This window comes from Sclerotinia sclerotiorum, genomic scaffold (assembly GCF_000146945.2).
Source record: "Sclerotinia sclerotiorum 1980 UF-70 scaffold_26 genomic scaffold, whole genome shotgun sequence".
In the NCBI taxonomy this organism is placed as follows: domain Eukaryota; kingdom Fungi; phylum Ascomycota; class Leotiomycetes; order Helotiales; family Sclerotiniaceae; genus Sclerotinia; species Sclerotinia sclerotiorum.
In genome coordinates, this window is record NW_001820810.1 from 384,115 (window position 1) to 404,960 (window position 20,846).

The 20,846-nt window shown below is 40.9% G+C and overlaps 9 protein-coding genes across 9 annotated transcripts; 2 read left to right on the top strand and 7 right to left on the bottom strand.

The window, feature by feature from the left end:
* Positions 1–816: 816 nt before the first annotated feature.
* On the bottom strand, positions 817–2,019 carry SS1G_13699 (predicted protein; the record flags this gene model as incomplete). The annotated part of the gene is made up of 2 exons (XM_001585410.1): positions 817–1,837; positions 1,964–2,019. 2 exons carry the CDS (start codon positions 2,017–2,019, stop codon positions 817–819), a joined length of 1,077 nt encoding a protein of 358 aa, XP_001585460.1.
* Positions 2,020–3,363: 1,344 nt separating this feature from the next.
* Positions 3,364–4,127, bottom strand: SS1G_13700 (predicted protein; the record flags this gene model as incomplete). Its single annotated transcript, XM_001585411.1, has 3 exons — positions 3,364–3,411; positions 3,478–3,795; positions 3,972–4,127. The coding sequence occupies 3 exons, from the start codon at positions 4,125–4,127 to the stop codon at positions 3,364–3,366; spliced, it is 522 nt and encodes a 173-aa protein (XP_001585461.1).
* Positions 4,128–5,333: 1,206 nt separating this feature from the next.
* Positions 5,334–6,685, bottom strand: SS1G_13701 (predicted protein; the record flags this gene model as incomplete). Its single annotated transcript, XM_001585412.1, has 3 exons — positions 5,334–5,531; positions 5,627–6,196; positions 6,281–6,685. 3 exons carry the CDS (start codon positions 6,683–6,685, stop codon positions 5,334–5,336), a joined length of 1,173 nt encoding a protein of 390 aa, XP_001585462.1.
* Positions 6,686–7,298: 613 nt separating this feature from the next.
* On the bottom strand, positions 7,299–8,027 carry SS1G_13702 (hypothetical protein; the record flags this gene model as incomplete). Its single annotated transcript, XM_001585413.1, has 2 exons — positions 7,299–7,322; positions 7,386–8,027. The coding sequence occupies 2 exons, from the start codon at positions 8,025–8,027 to the stop codon at positions 7,299–7,301; spliced, it is 666 nt and encodes a 221-aa protein (XP_001585463.1).
* Positions 8,028–8,544: 517 nt separating this feature from the next.
* Positions 8,545–14,026, top strand: SS1G_13703 (hypothetical protein; the record flags this gene model as incomplete). The annotated part of the gene is made up of 10 exons (XM_001585414.1): positions 8,545–8,636; positions 8,689–8,743; positions 9,068–9,857; positions 9,906–10,848; positions 10,899–11,147; positions 11,207–11,264; positions 11,487–11,791; positions 11,842–12,347; positions 12,398–13,161; positions 13,211–14,026. The coding sequence occupies 10 exons, from the start codon at positions 8,545–8,547 to the stop codon at positions 14,024–14,026; spliced, it is 4,578 nt and encodes a 1,525-aa protein (XP_001585464.1).
* A 349-nt stretch (positions 14,027–14,375) lies between these two features.
* On the top strand, positions 14,376–14,797 carry SS1G_13704 (predicted protein; the record flags this gene model as incomplete). Its single annotated transcript, XM_001585415.1, has 2 exons — positions 14,376–14,471; positions 14,657–14,797. 2 exons carry the CDS (start codon positions 14,376–14,378, stop codon positions 14,795–14,797), a joined length of 237 nt encoding a protein of 78 aa, XP_001585465.1.
* Positions 14,798–15,236: 439 nt separating this feature from the next.
* On the bottom strand, positions 15,237–15,758 carry SS1G_13705 (hypothetical protein; the record flags this gene model as incomplete). Its single annotated transcript, XM_001585416.1, has 1 exon — positions 15,237–15,758. One exon carries the CDS (start codon positions 15,756–15,758, stop codon positions 15,237–15,239), a length of 522 nt encoding a protein of 173 aa, XP_001585466.1.
* A 2,040-nt stretch (positions 15,759–17,798) lies between these two features.
* Positions 17,799–18,944, bottom strand: SS1G_13706 (hypothetical protein; the record flags this gene model as incomplete). The annotated part of the gene is made up of 2 exons (XM_001585417.1): positions 17,799–18,633; positions 18,685–18,944. 2 exons carry the CDS (start codon positions 18,942–18,944, stop codon positions 17,799–17,801), a joined length of 1,095 nt encoding a protein of 364 aa, XP_001585467.1.
* Positions 18,945–19,477: 533 nt separating this feature from the next.
* SS1G_13707 (hypothetical protein) lies at positions 19,478–20,620 on the bottom strand (the record flags this gene model as incomplete). The annotated part of the gene is made up of 2 exons (XM_001585418.1): positions 19,478–19,903; positions 20,075–20,620. 2 exons carry the CDS (start codon positions 20,618–20,620, stop codon positions 19,478–19,480), a joined length of 972 nt encoding a protein of 323 aa, XP_001585468.1.
* Between the last annotated feature and the right edge of the window lie 226 nt (positions 20,621–20,846).

The window sequence follows — 20,846 nt, forward strand, 5'->3', positions numbered from 1 at the left end:
TGGACAGACGGAAAAGAATTATTGATTTGTAACTTTATTGTATGTATATATCGATAATGGTTATTTTCTGGTATGCGAGACGGCTGGTTGGGGCGGGGGGGCATATAATCGGAAATGATACCCTTTGATGATTATTGAGTTCTATTTTTTTGCTAGATTTGTTTGGATATTCATCTCCTTGTGTGTTTTACTCGTCATTCCAGGTTCAGCTATAGATACGGTAAGGTAAGGTAAGTACTGGTAAATTGCTATGATATCCTTTGTGTATGAGTGTATTGATGTATTTGTTTTCTGATGCTAACAGAGCGGGAGATGGATGGTTTGTATGATTAGCTTTAACCTTATATATCTAGGATTACCTGGGTAAGTAGATACAGATAGGTAGGTAGGTAGATGAAGATATACTACCAACTCCCAACTCTTAATCTGATGTTAAAGTTAAGTGCAAAATATTTTTATAAGTTATAAGATATAAGAATTGGATACGAGTATAAGATTTAAATAAAAATATAAAAATATATCAATTGAAGTAAAGTATAATTGAGAGCGTAATTGAGAGTGTAGTTGAGATTAATAATATCTAAATAAAAAAAAGAATAAGATTTATATAAACTGAGATGATATCATTGATTGATTGATTTTATTAACGTCCATCTTCAGTCCAAGACTATATAGGACGGCTAGGCCCTAAGGGCCTAACGGGTCACTTTTTAATTTACAATATTGGATATGATCTAATTGGGGAAGTGAAAACAAATGCTGGGGAACAGTGCCCGCTCATTATACGCATTGCATATAATAAAAAGATTTTGAAAATCAAGAAATTGTGAGGAGGTCAAACCCCTCTCTTATTTCCTCAACTGCTTCTTCTTCATTCTCTTCTCCTCTCTCCTCTTCCACTACTACTCCTTCCTCTATTACTTCTTGTTCAAGAGTCCTTGCTAGATGCCATGCCCTTGTAGCGATTTTAGTGATATTGATAAATTTGATAGCTAATTCGATACCTATTTTTGTATGCAATAGGAATTGTATAGTGTTTTTGGATAATGGTATCTTCTTAAAGATCTCTTTTCTTTTTGTTTTATATATAGGACAGCTAATAAGGAGGTGTTGTGGTGCCTCAATATTACTGCATATACATTTGTTATTGGTGAGTTTGAAACGATGTAAGTAGGATTTGATATATCCGTGACCTAATTTGAGTTGAAAGAATGCGCTAGCAGTATTTCGAGTAGTTCCGCTTGGTAGCTTGATTTTGGAACCTATTTTCCATGAAAACAGCTTCGAGTAAGTTGATGGGGATTGGTTTGATCTGAGTTCGTATTGTTTGAGAGTATCAAGCCATTGATCTGAGGCATATTCTTTGACAGTCATACCTAGTAGTCCAAAGCTTGTTTCGTTCGAGGTAGGTTGTATTGTGGTTGCTTCCTTGGCTAGCTTATCTGCTAGCTCATTTCCTTCAACTGAGGTATGACCAGGAACCCAATTTAAGGAGATTTCGGCTCCTTTTGCTCTGATAACTTCTGCTGCTTTGATCGCTCTTATCTGATTGGCTTGTCCTGGGTGATCTGAAGGAGTTTTTAAGCGGTATAAACCAGCTTGATTATCCGAGTAGATTTTGAACTTTTGACCAGTATAAGCGATTGAGCTAGCGTATTCAATAGCTCTTGTAACTCCAAAAAGCTCTCCATTATATACCAATTGATTAGTACCAATATTGCTTCGCTCTTGATATAGAATTCGATTATTTGATTGTATAGCTACTATGCCTACTCCAATACCTATTCCCTTTTCGGTGGAGGAGGCATCAGTGTAAATATAGGTGGTATCTTTATCCCTATGTTTGAAAACAATATTATGAAGAATGGCAGCATCTTCTTTTGACGAGAGATGATATCATTACTCGGGGGACAATGTCACGATTCACCATTAGGATTAGTGTCCTGGGATAAAAAGGAATCACGTGATAGGGAGCCCTGAGGAGCCAGAAAGCTCCTGGAGGCTCCCTTTATCGTTCATTATATAGTTAGAATAGTTTCATAGTTTAGGAGCTTCGTGCTCAACTTAGTTATCAATTAATTTACCTACATTCTACTTGATCTAGTAACGACTTCACTTCCAAGTGAAGACCAGTGATAAAGCCTTAACCTACAACTACCAACCAGACGAAACCTCAGGCAGCCGCTGCCTCCAGTACAGTATCGTTACAGACAAATAAATTAAATAATAAGACCATTAATAAATTGAAAGAGATAATTAATAAAATTATATATATTTAAATATTTATAAAACTTATAAACTCCTACAAGTTTAATCTATAAAAGAATAAAAACAAAACCAATTATATAATTAAATAACTAACTGTTACGACGGGCTACACAACTACCAATACACGTGATCACAAATGATCAGTAGTGATCATTAAGGATCACGGTATAGGTGATCACTGGTGATCATTAAGGATCACTAAGGATCACGATATAGGTGATCACTGGTGATCATGAAGGATCACCAGTAATCATAGAAGCATAAAGGACTATATAATCAAGATGGATTTCCTTTGTATAGAGCTTCATGCTCAAGATCAATCATTTAGTATACTCTACTATTAGTTACGAATTGCATTATTGTCATTACTTTAAGTCCCTGCTTGACGCCTAGTTATAAACCACCTCGAGAACCTAAAGCACTTCCACGTGATCTAGACGGCAACCCTCGTAAGAAAATCTTACTTTACAAAAACTATATAATTATATATACTTCCACTTTATATTTGTCTATATATCTAATTATAATCTTACAATTTTGCAGTTACCCACTTATAAAATCAAAAAGTCCTGTCTATAATTATGTCAAGATATTTTCACTTCTAGAGTAGATTACATAAAATCATTACACTATCTAATCAACTCTTAATTAATTCACACATATACATATAACCTTATATTATATCTTGCGAGAAATATAATTGATAGATGTATTGATCAAAAAACTACCTATCTACAGACAAGCCAAAATCCAGGCGATAGACAGCAGCTATGAAACTGCTGCAAAATGTAAAGCTAAGCCATCCTAGTAACTTGACTGCATAGCACGTCCGCCGATGTGAAATATGGAACTAAATTAAAGTATGTTGTTTCATTTTGTAATGACGAGCTGTGTATTCGTAAAATCATTATCATTTCCTCCGTCCTATCGTTGTTTCTTCCTAGGTATCGTTGCGTATTGTAACTTGTGTATGTGGTGAGGTTTGAGAATTTGAGGACTTTGTGGTGACTGGAAAACGGCTTGAGAGATGAATTATCTTTATTTTTCCTCGTCCTTTAACCGCTGTTGATTCCTCCTCGTCGTGAGCCCCAACATCTAAGAAGCCAATCTAACGGCATAGAAAACACCATCCGTGACATACCACTACAAAGCAAAACAACCTAATCAGCAAATTTCCAAAACCACAAAGCAAAAAAAACAGAAACCTACCCTAACATCACCAATATCACCACTATCAATCGTCAACCTATTTCTCTGCGTCCAAGTATTATCAATTTCCCGAACCCAATACATGCGAAATGGATCATCATCAGCTGGTTTCATATCTTGCTTCTTATTTGCATCTGGTGTCTGCATTTGTTGTAATTGGATTTCGCTACTGGTAGCTCCATGTGTGTTCATGGCCGGTTGGGGAACATATCCTGCGCCGAAAGGAACATGTTGACCTGGGCCGGCGAATTGAAGGTAAGGATTGTATGGGTATGGTTGGAAGGTAGGTGGAGGCATGACGGGTTGAGGCTGAGGTACCTATAGAATGATTGTTAGTAGTGAAGTTAAGAAATTGTGATTTAGAAGCAGGAGAATGATCGTGCGCAACTTGCGCCCAAGAAAAGTGAATATAACATCATATCAGAGATTGAACTTGCTGCAAATTGAGAAAAGCACTGAAGGTATGGAGATGGTAAAGGTGCCATAGCAGGTACAGGAGCGACTGGAATGGGAGTTTTGGTTTCTCGAACATAGACAACTCCATTGACTATGATAGCACCATCAGCTCGAGGGATGTAAGTATGTTCATGAGGTCCATTGGTAGTATCTGGAACTTGAGGTTGAAAGTTTTGGACTGGTATTTGACCCATTTTTGGTTGAATGCTTTGAAGTATCGAGATCAATTTATTGGTTGTAGAATTGATGGTGTTGATGCCAATATTTCTTAAAGGTCGGGATATTGAAATTAAATCTTGATATGTTGAGTTCATGGAAGTTGAGGTTGAAATTGAATTTGAGTTTGAAGTTTGAAAGTTCTTGCCGAGTTTCTCAAGTATAGAAGAAATGTTGGGATACAAGAGTTATCAGAGGTGATAAAGTGAATTTTCCGACATGAATCGGAAAGTATTACCACCAAGAACCAAGAACCAATAGTCAATGTCATAGTAGAGTTGAATAATCAGGAGAACAGCTCATAGACCGAGAAAATGAAGAAGAAAAGGTTGACAAATAAGGAAGGAAGAAAGAAAGAAAGAAAGAAATAACTCACACTCGTAACAGGAACCCATTGACGTATATTTGGATCAAACACCATAACACATCTATCACCCTTCTTCTTTTTCTCCTCCTCAAGATATACATCGGTAAAAGGCCAACATGGGAAGCACATCTTAACAATCTTGGTCAGGGATATTAACCAGTGTAAGTGAAGTATGTGAAGATCCTGATAGTAATTACGCTTATTACAAGGAGTAACGTGAGTAATGTCAATCTGCTGAGACGAAGTTGTACTTTAGACAGGAAGTAGGTGTCTATTCAACAGACATGGCTTCTATCGGCATTGAAGATATTCTGATTCCTTCTGTCCAATTTTACAATGTGTAGTGAATTGAAGAGAAGACTTTTCAATGCGCAACAAATCAACTGTGTGACTCAAATGAGTCATCTTGCTTGCTTTTTGCCTTCACATGTTATGTTTCTCAGCCTTCCCTCACTGAACAGTGACAACCCATTGCTGTGATGTGAACTTGATGCATTCAAGTCACGAACCCAACAAAATGAAGTTATTCTAAAGTGGAAACTATTTGTCTCGAGCCTGTTCCCGATAGCCAATACACAACATTTTTATAGTAATGAAACAGTAAAATGATGATATTTTGAGTTGATTCCCCAGTATCTTGCACTGTTATTGAATCTTGAGTCAGCTTTTCTTGAATGTTCAAATGTATCATTCAGAATGGGAGTTCCTGCTGGTAATTTCAATTTTCAAACTTGCATCTAACATTCAAATCTGCCTCATAAAGCATAGAAATTCCGCTCCAGATAGTTAATCCTCTCGCCCCAAAGGTTCTTCAAATTCACTCTGATGAAGTACTCTTGCGAGGACTCTTATGGATTCGATTCCAGTAATCAAACCAATCATCTCCATAATTACCAACAACCTCCTCGTCATCAAAGAATCCGGCCTCTTCCAACTCCGTCTCCCACTTCGTCCCAAAAGCACGCTCCTCCTCTCGGGTGTCAAAATATCTTTGTTGACAATCTTTATCTAGAGACTAGTAGAAAAGAGAACTTAGTAAGTGAAATTAATTATCGAAATCTATCTTGAGAAAAAAAAGTCCGGTGTGAAGTTAGATTGTAATGTACTTACATGCATGATGGCGACACTACATTTTGATGTCTCTCCCCATTCTGTGTATTTGGAGTTAACGCCGCGAATGCCGTCCAGCATAACCATGTAGTCATTTTCAGTTCTGATGCATTTCCATCCGGGCTTGGCGGCAGGATCTTTGCTTAGATTTGGCAATCGATACATCCAAGGGCCATCTGAAAGATTGTATCCTTTGTCATTAGGGTCTCGTATCGTATCTGGTATAGTTTGTGCCGATTCAGTCTTGCTTAACAACGAACCATTACGATCCGCAGATTGTTCCGAGGCATTGGTGTTTTGAATGCTAGAAATACTGATCACTTCATTGTCCCAGTAAAGCGGGGGAGACGTGATGTTTTCTGGAGGAATCTTGCTATTTCGCGTCTCGCCTTTGAGAGTAGACATAAACCCAGGGAAAGATGTCTTATACTTGAAATATAACAAATCAACCTTAGAACTTTGACCCCAACCATCAATCAACGTGATCAACAGAATCCCAAAATCATGCCCCTCATCCTGAATTTCATTCTCGGACCTCTTTCGCTCCATATCCTCCACGATAAGCACTGCCTATATTCACGCAAGTTATTGAGTTGATCTGCTCTATATGTAAATCAAAGTAAGGAAGACAAAAATGAAAACCAAACTTTATACCTTTGACAAGATCGATTTCTCGAATATGTTGGGGTCCTTTCCTAAAAGACCTCTTTCATTGATATCTTGATCAAGGAGTTCCTCGATGGATCTTCTCATAGCTCCATTGTTGGAGTTCTGTAAATGATGAAGTATTCTTTGACCCCGCTCTTCACATATGGCGTTCTCTCGTTCAGTCTTTTCAATGACTGCTGGTAAACCTTCTCCCTCACCTAATGATGTGGCAGCGGCAAATGGCATGGTAGTGTCCGGGTCATACATTGAGAGATGCGTCAGGGCCATAGAAGGAAAACCCCTTGAAGCGCCTATTCCATCTTTGAAGACACTTTTGAGAATCATGTGCTTCACTTCAAGAGGCGTGTAGACACGAACGGAAGAAGCTTGTATGGAGGCAGATAAATTCATGATGATGTTTAGTGTTGTTGTTAACTATAAAAGGTTTTGGCAAAGCTAGAATTGCTAGAAGAATTTTTTGAAAATTGCAGAGAATTTGAAATAAGAAGCGATGGAAAATTGAGGCGTAATAAAATTATGGCAGTAGCCTTTGTAAAGTACCTAGTACGGACGAGCGTGGATAGTGACTTAAATTCTTGCAAAGTTTTGATTCTTCTAGTTTTCACCGTATGGATTCTCCGAACGAGGTCGGTTCAGCTCGTAAGAGGAAGGTGCAACCCATACAGCCTTAAAATGTTCTCCAGAATTCAAGACGAAACTGAGTTCTAAAACTCTGCATTACTCCTGGTACTACAGTGTCCAAACCACCTTGGCACACATCTAGTACCTGTCCCATCTATATATACATTGCCCACCTTGGGGAAAGAGGAGAGATAAACCCGCTTATGCAACCCGCGCCAATAACAAAATCTATTATAATGACAAAGCACAATACAATGAGTGCTAATGCGCTGAAGAAAGCTTATGCTGTTTAGAGCGATGGGGAATGTTCGCTGGCCTGCAGATCTTGAAATCATAAGAAGGTCGCTATTTCGTGGAGGGAAGAATTTTATCGTTATTTTGGTCATTTAAAATATTGCTTTTCTTGCTACCTTGAGAGTATTGTTAGTAAATTCGTGTCGAAATAGCAGACAGGCCAATGTCTACTTACTGCCCATGCGCCGGCTACAGAAGCCACGATCCCACCGGAAATCATCATAGGTCGAACTCCTCTTGTACTTTTAAAAATCATCCCACTCAGCGCACCTGCAAGAACACTGTTCGCCGAATCATGCCTGCCCCTCATATGTCCGATAAATGAGTTGAATCCGTTGTAAACCATAGCAATTACTCCTGCCGAGTTGCCCAAGAATGGCCCTCGCCTCGTAACAGCGTTCAGCACCGAGTTCAATCGTAACTTTGGTGGTTGCGTCGCAGACCTCCTCAAACCCTCCTGTAATCCCCAAGCACCACCCACAGTTAGTGCCGTCAAATATGTAACACCGGTACCATAACATAAATCGTCCGACCAACCTCTCGAGGGTAAGGCAGATTGCGATCCTGGAAGATCCGAGAGAGTAGATTCTTCGAGGGATAGATAGTCTAGAGTCTGTTGGTTCAGACCAGCCAAAGGATGAAGTTGTGATGGATCTATGAGCTCTGGCCCTGTAAGAAAAGAGTTGACATCTTGACCTTCTTGAGGGTTGAAGGGTGTAGGTGTGAATGTGTCAGTTGGGGTATTCAAGGTTGATCCGCCACTAGAAGTGTCTTTTGATGATGGCTTTCGCCCTGTCAACTTATCCCAGAACGACATTTTCGAATATCTATGTGAGAATCTGTAAGGTGTGTAATCGAGGCCGGCGCGAATACCGCACGTTTGGGTTGTAGGGTTGAGAATATGTAAATACAATAAAGCTCACCTGCAAGTCAAGGACTTCAATCGTATCTTTCACATTTTCTATTCAAAAATTTAGTTCCCTCCCGGATTATGACGATGGTCCGTGCACGGTCCATGCTAGATCACGTGTACGATCGCAAATGGTAATAATTTCTCACACCATCAAACTTTTTTATATTTGTACTTCGGCTGATAATAAATATACGAGAGGATACTTCTGTGGGACATAAGTAATCCTCAAATACGGTCATTCCAAAATCTCAGCTCAGAGATGCAAAGACTCATATAACATTTCATTTCCTTCATCCTCGTCGACAGAAATAACTTAAACGTTCAGCTGCAGGGAGAAATCTGAAATCGCAGTGGAAACAATCCTACCTCTCCCCCCATTGGAAGCGAGGATTGAATCCCGCTCGACCACCCAGAAAATACAATGTCATCTACAGCTCCTGATAGTAGAGCTCCAACGGACGATAGGCTTCTACCCAAATGGATTGAAAACCAACCCGAATCAGTCCAGTCACAGTAATTTTGAAATATTCTCTATGTTGGCCATATAACTAATTATTATTTCCAGGCTTACAAGAAGTAGTCTCGAGGACTTTTTAGAGAAAGCTGCTCAACCGCGACATGTGAGCATTTCACGTCCTTCTACACTTTTTTTATTTATTTTCTGCTATACCTTAATGTCTTGTTGCATCTAAATGTCTTATTCCACTCGATATTCTTCTATTTTTGCTCGTCAGGCTCTATTTCAACAACCGGATTATTTCATTTTTCAATCCGGATTTAATGGATTCCAATGTCCAACTCAGTTCCACGTTCGATTTCATTTCAGCATTTAGTACCCTATTCAATGTTCAGATCTACTTTAGACGCCGGCTATACTGGCTCTTCAGCTCTTGTTTCATGTAAAGTTTCGTTTCCTCTTTCATACTGACCATGTGACGCTCCAGGCCTCCGGAAATGCGTGTATAAAATTGTGCCATTTTATTGAGCAGTGTAGAGCCTCGTCATACTCTTCTCTCAGGGAAGCAGCATATTCAAAAGAAACATGTCTAGATCTGTTTAATTTCTACTTGGAATGGAACGAGAAAAATCAACATCGGTCAATGCGTCAAGTTTTGGATCTACTGACTTCTCTCCTCAATTCTCACCCAGATAAATGTGTTTCAAAATCTCTAGTAACTATCATTGTAGAAAGGTTGCTTTCCGTGATCAGTCATCAAGCTTCACAACCCTTAGTCAAGCCAGCCTTCAAAATCTTGGAGCACTTGATAGGAAAGGGTACAGTTATCATCAATGATCTTGCAGCATCTCAAAAACAGTCGACACAAAAAGGGGATCTGCCGAGCTCTACACTTGATGGTATAGTTTCTGAGACTTTTCAATGGATGAACCTCCAGGATGTCTCGCCCTCTGCAGGAAAGTTCCTGGTATCCCTCTTCAAAGTGTCAAAGGAGCTTGCTACTAATGTCAAAACTGATGAATCCGTAGCCCACACTAGGCTGTGGCAACGTTGGATCAGTGATGGCCTCAGCCAGAACCCCGATGCACTTGAGAATATTAAGAATTATCTCCTTCCACCTCTTTTCAAACTTGACCGCGTTGGCTCTCTAGCCTTTTTACAAGATCTCAATCAGAAGGGACCTTTAGAAATGCAGGGACAAAATATGGAATCTGAATCGTTAGCTCATTTGTCTGCAATAGAAGTTGGGAAGAAAGCTGGTTTGGTCGAGGATTCCAGTGAGTCTCCCCTCCACACCAGCGGGATCAATCAATTAACAACGATAGATGTCACCTCGTTTTTGAAGCCTCCAAAGAAGAATCCAGGCTGTATTATTTTACACGAAGATACCATCGGCCCATTATTGACCCATCCTTCCGATACTGTTAGATCATTGGCTTTTTCAGTCTTAGTGTCATCTGCCTCGTCAATTAGGCCATTCAGCCCCGCTGCGCTCGCTTTCCTACAAGATAACATGGCTCATCTTTACGCTGACACTGATGCCAAATTTCGTAATGATGTCCTAAGCAACACCAAGCACATGATAGAACGTATCAAAGGTGCAACAGCGTACCTGGTTAGGGAAATTGACCGCATGATTATTCAAGACCGTCAGAGTGATCGTTCAGATGCCCAAAATTTACTTCAAAATCATGAAAACTTCCTTGTGTGGTTTTTGGAATTCTTGCAAGGGGAGCTCGTGCCCACAGCATCTTATCAACGGCATATCACATCGTTGAGAGCAATCTCCTTGCTGCTACGTTCAGGCATAGAGGAGTATTCATCCGAAGAACAAAAGTCAACATCTACGCCTGATGCTACTGTTTGGGCTCATAAGTTGGCCGTGTTCAACCTAGAGTCGATGCGACTCATTCTCGATCTTCTCATGGACCCATTTGAAGACGTCAGAGGCGGAGCCACGGCAATATTGAAATTGGCTAGTCCCCATAATTTCCGATCCTCGGAGTCTCAATCTCCAACAGACTTTGACGTGTTAATGGACTTTATTAGTCGTGCAGAGGATTTTGCAAAGCGTACAGGTCGAGCGGATTATGCTGATGGAGTCGCACGGTCATACCAAATTCTTTATGGTCTCTCGGACGAAAAGGGCCGTCTGGTTCTCGTCGAAGGTCTCGTAGTCGGATTAGAGAGAAAGGTTGCAGTCGCCCAGAAAGATTTGGGTCAAGCTGTTCTTATTGCTCCGATCCACAGTGACTTTTCAACAATAAGGTAAACTCCATTCTACCGGTAACAAGGATTACGCTGATTTTTGTCACAAGTTACATTTGGGAAGAGATTGAATTCTCACGAGATGACTCCGCGGATGAGGAGTTCGCTAGAATCCGAAAGGAGTGGGAAGTCTTGCAAAGCCGTATAATTGCAGGTTGTTCCAGCATATGGGATGCTGTAAAGGACATCCTATGTAACGATTCACCAGAAGGCCATATCCCCGAAGACGTTGATGATATCGAGTCTATTGATACCAAGGATGTGTTGAGTTACAGCTTCAGGGCGATTCATGAATCGAGGTAGATCACTCCCTTGTCAGTTTACTGAGTTTCGGGTAGCTAACTGATTTTTTTTTTAGTAATCTGATCAGGACTGTTGTGACAAAAGCAAAGGATCGCTATTATGATGGATCTTTAGTAATGAGCTCTGAGCTCTTCACTAGAGCTGGAAACTTGACCTTTGAACAACTTTCTAGCCTACGACATCGTGGGGCCTTTTCCACAGTCTCGTTAACATTTGCTAGATGCTGTCAGCTTTCGCAGTGTCATGCCTCAAGTGATTTGCTTGAGATATGGTATAAAGTACATAATGATCTCAACTACCCATTTCACTTGTCCTTAGCCAGCTGACTGTTTTAGGGTGCTCTGCAATGCATTTTTGAGCAAGCTTCTACAACACGAAGATCCGCAGGAATCCCGGCACTCGTTACTGGCATATTATCCGCAAATGCTAGAAGTCCAGCTTTCGAAGATGTAATGACGGAGTTGAAGTCTTTAGCCAGACGTCCCGTTGCATTGTCTAAGACAGATGAGACAAATCTACCTCAGGTTCATGCAATGAATTGCGTAAAGGAGATATTCAAAAGTTCTACGCTGGGGAAAAGATCAGATAAGCACATCCCCGATTGCTTACAACTTGCTGCAGATAGCTTAACTTCTGATATGTATGTCGCCAATAATCAAGATAAATTACGTGCTAACTGAATAAAAATAGTTGGGCGATTCGGAATTGCGGGTTATTGCTGTTAAGAAGTCTTATCGACTGCCTATTTGGTACAAATGAAAACAAAGCTTCTATTGAGGCTGGCTGGGATGGTCGTTCTACGAAACTGTCATACGAAAAGTATCCAAATCTTCCAGAGATTTTGCTGAAGCTCTTGAACAAGGAGACTATAAACACAGAGGATACTAATGCCCCAGCAATCGGCGCTATCGAATCCGTATTTCCGTCTTTGGATATTATCCGTCGTGCTGGTCCTCCAGTCATACTATGTAACGAAATCAAGGAAAGAGTTTCTGTACATTTGGGTAGCAAATTTTGGCACACCAGAGAGCTAGCTGCTCGTACTATGTGTACCTTTATGCTTCATGATAGGTGGTTACTTGACTTAGAGAACCTGCTCAAAATAGCTAACCTATCTACTAATTACACCCATGGAGTTTTGTTGACAGTCAATTCTGTGCTGGAACGCCGCCTTGCAGTATTCTCAAGCCCTCCTAGTAAGTACTAATCACATGATTATATCTTCTAATCTAATTATGTACCGTAGATGTCGAAGATCTCATCACTCTAAAAGATAAAATTGAGGCATTGGACCACATGGGCAAATGCCCGGACGTTTTGGCGACTTATGTTGATTTCAAAAACCTCATTTACCAAATCCTGCTGGATGCATCTTCTTCTTCCTCTTCTCTAAGCAAGGTTAACAGGGAGAACGTCATTGGCAACTACGACGCGTATAACTTTTTACTGGATGAGAATGGACAAAGCTACTCGAAAGTGAGTGTCGATGTATCTCGCGAGAAATCCCGCATTGGTGGCGCTTTATTACATCAAGCAACTGCAAGGGAAGCTGTATATATTTCTGGCCTGACCGAAGATATTCAAGCCCTCAAAAAAGTCTTGAATCATTATTGCGACATAGATGTCGACACAGCTAATCCGTCTTTGGAATGCGTACTGCAAGCATGGAGGAATCACAGTATGATCGTGTTGGAGGCTCTCTTAGACGCAGTAATCGTAAGCCCAGCAGACTTGGAAAAAAGTGGACCTAGCGCATACGACCAGTACTCCAAAATGCTCAATAGTATCAAGCAATGTGATATGGATCAATACCTACTGGATATTGGGGAAATTGCTCATTTCATGGGTTCAGAAACTGGGAAGTCTGGTCCGCATCTAGCTCATGCATTGATGAGAACAAGCGGCACCTTTATGCTTTTCAATTGGCTGAAATCGAAAGGAGACGACAGCACTCAGATAAATTTCATGGCAAGAGCAGAGCAATGGAATGAGGCTGGTAAATCATACAACGTGAGTAGCTTCCAATGAAATGTCTCCATATGTCTCTAACTGATGATAGGACTTTGACACACGTTTTGCTGCCGCGAAGGGACTTTCTTACTTCTTTGCATGCCTACCTGGCGAATTTAAATGGAGTTCCGAAGTACTTCCATGTCTTATTACCCTATATGATACCCTCAATGACGATGACGATGAAGTTCGTGAACTTGGAGCAGAGATCGTCTCTTCCATTTTGGGCAAACCTTTGATCCCATTGGCTGCGTGTGAGGAATTCGCCGAATGGCTGAGACTTCAATATCCTCAAGATCAAATGTTTAGCTGGAATATCATTTGCCGGATTACAGGGGGTGATGAGTTCATATTCCACGGAGCCTATGCGGGGCTATGTTCGCCTGAAGATCAGCTTTCAGCAGCAATGAAGCAAGACGATGCTCTTTTTGTTGAAGAAGAACAAAATCTGTTCATTGATGAAGTCAGAGAAGCTAAGCTGTGGAGTAGCATTCTTTCAAAAGATTTTAAAATGCTCGAAAACAATAAGTCTGCGGAGTATCTTTGGCAACAATACAGTTACCTTGCCCAATGGGTTCTGGATGCTCTACGGAGGCTGAACGTACTTATGGAAAAGAGTGACGGTCCTCTTGGATGGACATCAAAGCCAACTATGTTTGCGTCTTGCATAAGAATTCTTTTAGGAGCAAATGCTCTAGTCGAAAGCAGACACGCTCTACCGGAAGGTATCTCACGAATTATTCGCCAAAAAGAGATCGCCGACGAATTGGATATTTTCAAAGATCTGGGCGAGAAGAATGATATTCACCCATCTTTGCTCTCCAAAGTTAGGAAGAGTGAAACTTCACTCCTCAACCGAAGTTAACGAGGCTTAGGACTAGCCTCGCCTCTTTGTCGTTCTGATTGATTGATAGAAAGCAAATAAATATAAACAATCCAGGCCGGAATATTTCTCCCAACAACCATATTCCAATTCAGTCAAAACTGGCCAATTATCTTGAATACTCGATATTCTGGTTTACTATTACTTCTCTTTTAGGGTCTTAAGTACTAAAGCCACACTTGAAGAGCATTCTGGTAGATTCTCCTTCCTTTGCTCACCTTTACGATTTGACAACCTTTCGGCTTTCATCATATCCTCCATTTCTATCCAATTCACCAAAAGATTTTCAACCATACCTACTGGGCGCTTCCATCTCTTCTACCACGAAAATATGCAGAAAAATCAGATCATAGCCATGCTTCTCTGCTTCGCTTCCCTACTCATGTTTATTATAATCTTCGTCACCATGCGACTTGTCAATATTTTTGTAAGTATCCTCTTGAGTCTTTAATTTTCTGTCCTGAACTACGTGCTGTGTTCATTTCAATCTGGATCTATTTTCCTTACTGCTAAAGACATCTCTGCGATTTCTTAAACACAGCTAACTTTTCAATTGCAAGGCCCACAAGATGTACGACCCAATCCACTATTCTCACACTTCTTTACCTTTAGCTATTATTTCTCCACACACCAGCGCAAGCTGACAGCCATAATTTTAGATCAGATGCGAAATGTTCCATTGGAGAAGATCGGGCAGTTGATGGCGATGATGGTGTGACGGTTGTCACTGAACCTGCTCCTGCGACAGTCTGAAAATTTTCAACACGATTATATGCAAATTCTATGATTCTAGATGAACAAATGATAGATAGTGTGGAGGCTGTTAGTTACGTGGAGAACAATTTGATCATGTCTATGGATTGGGTACAACAGCTGTGGATTTTATTATGAATGAACAAACGGTGAAAGTGTTGTCAAGATGGACGGAAGATTTGTCTTTGAGTGGATAATTATCAATGAAGTGGTCGTGGAGCTGCTGCTGCCATCACCCTTAGATCTATTCTTCTCGCTCCTGTCAAATTAAAGAACTTTAGCTACTCAATTTTCAACTAAGTACAACTTGCATCCAACGTCTGAATGTTGCCACTAGTGCCAGCCAGACATTCAAAACCCGCCAAATGCATACCACTAGCGAAGACTCTCACTAGTGTGATAATTCGATTGTCCGCACCAAATTTATACTTCCAATCATTTACGGCCCTAACACCACCCAAATTGCATCTTTCGTCGTCGTCTTCGTCTGCACATCATCACTCTCATTATACACTTCCCCACAAGGAAACTTTTTACACCCAGAAACCTCACTCTCCCCAAATCCCTCTCTACTCCCCTCATAATCCCCATCATAATCAAATCCCCACATCCAATGCACCCCCTCATTATCACAACAATTCCAAATGGCCTTAACATCAAAAAACGTGATATCCTGCCAACACGCAAAACATACTTCGCCCAGAATATACTGTTCGGGACCTGGATGATCCAGATTATAGAGTTTGGGATCGACGGCTTTGAAATTTACGGCCCAGTTGGGGATGGAGAGATTGAGGTGTTGAGAGGGCTCTATTGATTGCGCGGGGATGGAGTAGCTGTTGGGGTTGGGAGTGAAGATTAGGAGACGGGTGGTGGGGAAAAGGTTTTGGAATGTGAGGGTGTGGTTTTGGCTCGTGGTGAGGGAAGAGAGGAATATTATGGGGATGAGTAAGGATAACATTTTCTTTTTCTGGGCGGATCTGATTGGGCTGTACTTTTGTGGTTGCTTGGTGGTTGCTTCGATTGGAATGTAAAGTTTGAAAAGTTTCAATACCTAGTTAAACTTGAGATGAATTAGCGGGCTCAATGGCATTTATTTATACTCTTGCTCTTTTTTACTTAATTTCACGATGCAATTCTTTTTCCTGAATGCGTGATTGATGAAGTTATAATGCGTATTCGTTACATTGTCGAATGAATATAATATTTTGGCTTACTAGGGGTGGTTGATGGTTGGAATTTTGCTGGAAACGGAATGTTGTGATTGCTTCCGGAGATGAAAATCTAGGAGATATGGGGAAGTTTCTACCTCTGGTTTCGGGTACGGATTCAAGTTTTATATTCGATTGTATTTTAGAATGTCCAATTAACTCGTGGTGAGTTTAATATGCGTAGATTTTGTTGACTCGTTAGGTGTGTACAAGCAAGCGACACGAGCTCCGAACCTGAGCCTGCAAATTTTAGCTTGAAAATATCGCTAGCGATTTTGCATTAGATTATGTAAAAGTAAATGAACATCAAATCTAGCTTTAAGAGAATAGAAAAACAGATGGAAAGAAGAAGAAAAGTATATAATATTCATATCAAGTAACACGCATAAACTAGCCCTAAGCAATTGCCCTTGTCTCATTATACCAATCACTTTGAAAACATTGACATCCAGGTTGTAGATTTTCTGGTTGAATTTTCCGAGGATGTTTGTTGAATAGATTTACTATAAAAATTAATCAAGGGGTACCGAACTGAGAATGACATAACGATTGTCCTAAAAAGACTATATAGGAATATCATAGCAGACCTGTTTGGATAGATGGTTTGGAAAACAATGTGTATTTTGAGCCTCCTCACTGTGAAATTAATTCATTTCTCCGTGCTCGAAAGGTCGAAATAGCGATATTGCAATGTCTAGCTATATTTTATATATTGTGCTATATGCACTATGCCATATATCAGTGTCATAACACCAACGTATTTCCAAGAATATCATTCCAACTTTCTTCAGTTCTACTCAATCTTTAGCAATGACAACCAAAACTGCAGCTGAGACCTGGGAGTTTAGCTGTTTAGCAGATATACTAAAGCGATGGACACCCATCTTCATCACAGAAGTCTGAGGTCTCCCATCTATGAAGCCAGGCCCTCAAACATTCAAACCGGTTTGACTCAATACCCCATAGGGTATCTAGAGTAATTTCCTCCAGTTCTCCTCTTATTTAATCACGTTTCTGTAGTATCTCACTCAAATGTGTGTTATCTTTGGATACATGGAATCATTTTATCTGCTCATTTCATCTATGTACTCGCAGATGTCATGAAGCGTGACAAGTTCTATATCAAGGAAATTTCGAACATTCTAACTAGCTTTGAAGTATTTTAAATACAATCTCAGAAATGACTCTGGAAAGCAGTATATTGCACTTACTGGCACTCCTGAGGAGATAAGTATGAGAAGAGAGAGAATCAAGAAAGGAGTCATGCGGATTCCTTGCAAAAATGTTGAATTTGAGCTCATATGAAGTTGCGGGATGATGTGGATTTCTTTCTCCCCTAATTTACTGCCTATCAATATTTGCGTGAGTAAATAGGGAAGACGTTGAATATACACTCAACAGATAAAAAGAATCATCCCACCCAACTAGAGCTTCTTGAAATTTCACTTTATCTCTCCGGTCTACTTCCATCAATTATCTCGTCACATCCCTCCTTATCTCAGATCGCGGAGACAAGATGGTAGAACACACATCTTGGGTTCGTCCCGTATCACACCTACATACTGTAACATCCTGGAACGAGCACTTGGTGTCCCATAATTTTGGATAATAAAAAGACCATTCGAAGAGGAGGAAGGATGACTGAAATTGGTCATAAATCGGGGCAGGAAAATGTCACCAAATCGATACTTTGAATTCCAACTAATTCTGAACAACCAAGGCCATATCCAGATAGGAAGTATGAGGAAATTCATCAATATTCATTAGGGATCTTAGGTAAGTACTTCTCATCAAGTTTCTCCTACCCAACTTCCATCCTTCTTTTGCTTCCCATCGCTTCTTCCTTCATTAATCCAAGTTTGTACCAATCCTTGCTTAGGATCCTCATCTTCATATCCTAGACTCCTTCTTACTTTGAGCACTTCCTGCCTAACCCTGGTCGTGACTTCCTCCCGTAACGCAACTGCCTCTTTGTAGTACTTAAGCCCTTCTGTAAGCTCCCCCATCTCAATATGATCATCTAGGCCCTTTTTTCTTAGTGCTTCCTTCTGTAATTGTACTAGTTTTTGCCAACGAGCGCGTAGATCTCCGAATATGCGTTCTCCATCTATTGATTCTCCAAAAGCAATACGGACTTTCTTTCCCGCACGAGGCACGAAACGTGGAAACTCTCGCGATTCGTGCATGATGTCTTGATTGCCGTCGATAAAAATGGGAACGATCTCAGGTAATGGTTCACTTTCAAGGATTAGACGAGAGACTCCCCATTTGAAATAGCGCAACGTCTTGTTTGGATGTTGGTGCACTCGTCCTTCAGGAAATATATGTATCCAACTATGCCTTCGTGAGGTGTATGCAGATGGAGCAGGAAAGACATCTGTGCCATTTGTAGAATACGTGAGGTCGCCGGAAGAGAAGGGGTCGATGATATCAGGGTCTTTTGGCCGCATAGAGATTTTCTTCTTGGTCTTTTGTACTGGTGGTTCATAACGTGTGGAGAAAGGCTGCGCAGATAACATCCGTATAGCTTGTGCGATCGTAGGCTGGAAAAGCCCACCGTTTTCTGAGTATGCGCTTCGATGAGTGGGTAGAACTTGACCTAATGTAAAGAACGAGGAAAGTAGCCTGTAGAGAGGTCAATAATGGGAGTGGCAGATGAGTGGTGAGTTTGCTGACTTGTTCTGGAAGCAGATATCATAGCTACCAAGACTCCATCTGTGATTAGAGGCGTTGAAGCCGTATTTGAAAGGTAGTACACCCCAGATCAAAGGGTCATCCATAACGCTGACATGATTTGAGACAGTGATTAAGCCTCTTTCTCTATCTTCGGGGTTTTCCCGTTTATCCAAAGTTGCCATAAATCGTTCTAGCCCAATGACCTCCATATTGTTCAAACCATAATAGAAGATTCGGGATACCGCACCGGTGACACCCATGATTAAGCTCGAGCCAAATCGCCATGGCAGACTGGGTTTTGATGGAGGATCGGACTGGAGTTTGGTATAAGGGTTCAACATTATGAAAGAGAAATATATATACAAGTGAGAGATTTCATAGGTCGTAATATGGATTTACAATGAATGTGGTGAGCTGGAACATTGAAAAGTTGAGAATGCCATGTTGAACTTTTAAAGTTTGACCAGAGAAAAAAGTGACGTCTCGATGCGCGACTTGCTAATTTTGGGTTGGGACCTGCTTAGACCCCACATGCGGCCGCTCACCCCGGGTGACCCAACCACACTTGATGTTTTACCAACGTGCATCTTTCGATGTGCATAGAACTTCTCGGCCGTCTACTAATCTTTTCATTATCAATCTTTAATGGAACATCTTCAATATTTGAAGTAGAATGTTTGGACCATTAATCTAATACTGCCGTGAAAACATTAAGGTATAATGTTAGATATCTTTCTTATATTGTTACAATCTATCACGCTTTATCACACAATCCGTCATGAACCCAAAAACCCTAGCATTGAAAAGCGACATCTTCCTTCACCACTTTATTACCACCTGCACTAGCGAATCCTGTTCCCTCACTTTTGATCTCTACTAACCCCGGCTTAATCTTTTCTTTATCCCCCTTTTTCGCTTTCTCCTTCCCATCGTTCCGCTCCGTCAGATCTGCTTCGCAGACATAACATGCCACAGCGTTCTGATCTGTCCCAGCCTCCGCGTGTGGATCGTGAACCCCGCTTGGAGTCATGAATTTTGTGACGCATGATTTACAGAGGACATGACCACAGGGCTTGGCGAGTACGGCCTTCGAAGTGTTGGTCAATTGCTTCTTACATGAGGGACAGACTCTTTGGGACTTTTTGGTGACGCTATCGTTTTCTTCTGTGAATGCAACGGTAATCAAGGTATGAAGTGAGTAATTATGTGGTTTATCTTGCTGTGAGGCAGGGCAAACTGGTGATTGTTTGACTTTTTTGACGATGTTGTGGAGAGTAGTGTTTGTATTCGAGCTTGGGGTAACAGATGGAACCCAAAAACTCGGTAAAGTTGTTTTAGAAGCCGGTCATAGTGTTAGTAAATGATTTGATTAGTGAGGTGGAAATTATACCTTTTCTTCATCAATAGCTTTCCTAGCTTTCGATCTCTCATCCTGCGCAATTCTCAAAAGTTCATCCTCGTCTAACTCGAATTTTCTTTTTTCTCCCCTCTTCCCACCTTCACCATTTACTTCTTCCTCTACCAAAATCTTTCCCCCCTCCCTCCCTACAATCTTACCGCCCTTTCCCCCAGTCTTCCCCTCCAACCCCATTTGCACCCTCTCAAACTCCTCTACGGCCCTCTGCCTCGCCTCATCTTCTTCTCTCATATGATCTTCATTCCTCTCCTGGTCGTCTTTCTCCTTATTCTTCTCCAGCCTCTTGATTTCCTTCTTCTGCGCCAAGATATTACTCAAGGCGCACTCGCGACAAAAGATATCACCATGACTACACGATACAGGTGTACGCGCTGGAAGGAGACATAAACGACATGAAGCAAATGGTAAGAATGAGTCTCGAGATAGGCGAGCACTACTGCTCGTCCAGGCTGATTTTGCTAATTCCCGCTCGTGAGAGGTGAAGACGGCACGGGAAGTGTTACGTTTGCTGTGAGACATGGTTGTGTCTAGGGGTTTTTAATGTCGAGAAAAGATATCGATGAGAGATACAGGAGTATTGGCAAGAGTTCTATTCCGAGATTTCAAAGATGATCACCTGACGATGTAATTGCGCGGGAAATTTAGTCCGTGCCTGATGCTAGCTCTAAAATGGACTAGTGCAATAATGAAGACGACATACATAGGATGGAATATCTTGGACACGAATTCTTTTTAAAGTTTCCAA